Below are 2,789 nucleotides of genomic sequence, written 5' to 3'. Positions count from 1 at the left end.
GCAGCTGTGATCTCACACACTCGTCGCGACGACATGGACGACGATGATTTCACAGACGAGTATTACACTTTAAACATGCGTTTATATCCATGCTACAAATAGGATGTATAAATGGTGTGTTCAAGTCATGTTGTAAAAATCGAATTTACGAGTTGAACGCACATGAACGCCACAATGGCGTAAATACGAGACACATGGCGGAACACCACAATACTTACAGGTGTTTACAGTGAAGTTAGCGAACCCTGCACAGAATACGGCATTATAATATGTAACGATAAAATTTGCAGTGGCGTAACGCAGCGTAACAAATGTATAAGTCTAACACTAAAGCTGATCTCAGATCAGTGTGTGATTAATCCCTCGTGTGTGTGCGTGTGTGTGACAGGATCCTGAGGAAGAGCGCCAGACAGCGGCTCAGTCTCTCTCACAGCGTCCGCTCGCATCTCAGCGCGTGAGTCTGCACTTCTGAGCAGTGTTTCAGTAACTCTGTGTGTGTGTGTGTGTGTGTGTGTGTGTGTGTGTGTGTGTGTGTGTCTGCTCAGAGACTCGAGAGTGCAGAGCAGTGTTTCAGTAACTGTGTGTGTGTGTGTGTGTGTCTGCTCAGAGACTCGAGAGTGCAGAGCAGTGTTTCAGTAACTGTGTGTGTGTGTGTGTGTGTGTGTGTGTGTGTGTGTGTGCGTGTGTGTGTGTGTGTGTGTCTGCTCAGAGACTCGAGAGTGCAGAGCAGTGTTTCAGTAACTGTGTGTGTGTGTGTGTGTGTGTGTGTGTGTGTCTGCTCAGAGACTCGAGAGTGCAGAGCAGTGTTTCAGTAACTGTGTGTGTGTGTGTGTGTGTGTGTGTGTGTGTCTGCTCAGAGACTCGAGAGTGCAGAGCAGTGTTTCAGTAACTGTGTGTGTGTGTGTGTGTGTGTGTGTGTGTGTGTGTGTGTCTGCTCAGAGACTCGAGAGTGCAGAGCAGTGTTTCAGTAACTGTGTGTGTGTGTGTGTGTGTGTGTGTGTGTGTGTCTGCTCAGAGACTCGAGAGTGCAGAGCAGTGTTTCAGTAACTGTGTGTGTGTGTGTGTGTGTGTGTGTGTCTGCTCAGAGACTCGAGAGTGCAGAGCAGTGTTTCAGTAACTCTGTGTGTGGTGTGTGTGTGTGTGTGTGTGTGTGTGTGTCTGCTCAGAGACTCGAGAGTGCAGAGCAGTGTTTCAGTAACTGTGTGTGTGTGTGTGTGTGCTCAGACTCTCTCTGGCTCAAGAAGACCCTTCAGAGGATGAAGAGGAGCCAGAAATCGAAGATTACGATGATGAAGACTCTGAGATGGGCTTCACTCTGGTGAGTTAAACACACTGATGATGTCATCATCATCTCCATCTTCATCCTCTTCCTCTGTTCCCTCAGCCGTCCACTCACGGCTCCGCCAGCTTCCTGGAGGACCTGTTCCACCGATGACATCATCTCCTGTTCCACTGATGACATCATCTCCTGTTCCACCGATGACGTCATCTACTGTTTCACTGATGACATCACTGATGACGTCATCTCCTGCTTCAATGATGACATCATCTCCTGTTCCACTGATGATGTCATCTCCTGTTTCAATGATGACATCATCTCCTGTTCCACTGATGACATCATCTCCTGTTCCACTGATGATGTCATCTCCTGTTCCACTGATGACATCATCTCCTGTTCCACCGATGACGTCATCTACTGTTTCACTGATGACATCACTGATGACGTCATCTCCTGTTTCAATGATGACTCCATCTTCTGTATCTCCTGTTTCATTGATGACATCATCTCCTGATGTTGGTGTGTGTGTCATTGACCTGATGTTGGTATGTGTGTGTGTCATTGACCTGATGTTGGTGTGTGTGTGTGTCATTGACCTGATGTTGGTGTGTGTGTGTGTGTCATTGACCTGATGTTGGTGTGTGTGTGTCATTGACCTGATGTTGGTGTGTGTGTGTGTGTGTGTGTGTGTGTGTGTGTGTGTGTGTGTGTGTGTGTGTGTGTGTGTGTGTGTGTGTGTGTCATTGACTTGATGTTGGTGTGTGTGTGTGTGTGTGTGTGTGTGTGTCATTGACCTGATGTTGGTGTGTGTGTGTGTGTGTCATTGACTTGATATTGGTGTGTGTGTGTCATTGACTTGATGTTGGTGTGTGTGTGTGTGTGTGTCATTGACCTGATGTTGGTGTGTGTGTGTGTGTGTGTGTGTGTGTGTGTGTGTGTGTGTGTGTCATTGACTTGATATTGGTGTGTGTGTGTCATTGACCTGATGTTGGTGTGTGTGTGTGTGTGTGTGTGTCATTGAGCTGATTGACTGAGAAGAGCAAGAAAACCAAAAGAAAAACCTGTTTGATTTCATGATGTTGTTTAAAGTGTTAAATCAGTTTTCTTTATTATGACTGTTAAAATAAAAGAAATCACATTTATTTCTCTTTTCCGTATGTATTTTTAAATTTCTGATTTACCAGTCAGTTACATTTATTCCTTTCACAGATGCTTTTATTGCATTCGGTGTATTAGTCAGTTTGTAATCAAACACACTAGACCGATATAGAGCAATACAGTCTTCTACACACACACACACACACACACACACACACACACAAACACACAGAGACTGGCTAAACCGACCGTCTGCTAGCTGTCTCGCGTCACCAAGGTCAGATAAATCCCATCACATAGAGGCTCTTTCACCAAGATATCATCATATAGAGACTGTGTCTGTTCCCCGAATTAGGAAATACAAAAAACTTCCAAACCCATTTAAGGTTAAAAATGTAATTGGTGTTCAACA

The 2,789-nt window shown here is 45.3% G+C and overlaps 1 protein-coding gene across 5 annotated transcripts in view; it reads left to right on the top strand.

Annotated features, from left to right (window-relative positions):
• stag3 (STAG3 cohesin complex component) overlaps positions 1–1,794 on the top strand; it is a 76,679-nt gene extending 74,885 nt beyond the window's left edge. Inside the window, exons 28-32 of one of the 5 annotated variants that reach the window (XR_013205781.1) lie at positions 1–59; positions 389–454; positions 1,225–1,318; positions 1,385–1,512; positions 1,549–1,757. The exon at positions 1–59 is cut by the window's left edge and continues 20 nt beyond it. Coding sequence is in view for 4 of the 5 variants with exons in the window: in XM_077235511.1 (XP_077091626.1) it covers positions 1–59; positions 389–454; positions 1,225–1,318; positions 1,385–1,435 (270 nt within the window). In the remaining variant the exon portion in view is untranslated. The other 4 variants (XM_077235513.1, XM_077235511.1, XM_077235512.1 and 1 more) reach the window with 4 other exon arrangements.
• Positions 1,795–2,789: the final 995 nt, after the last annotated feature.

The sequence above is a fragment of the Siphateles boraxobius genome, unplaced genomic scaffold (genome assembly GCF_051911475.1).
Source record: "Siphateles boraxobius isolate OS27281-9 unplaced genomic scaffold, OSU_SipBor_1 197, whole genome shotgun sequence".
Classification (NCBI taxonomy): Eukaryota; Metazoa; Chordata; class Actinopteri; order Cypriniformes; family Leuciscidae; genus Siphateles; species Siphateles boraxobius.
This window is presented reverse-complemented; position numbering and strand designations above follow the sequence as displayed.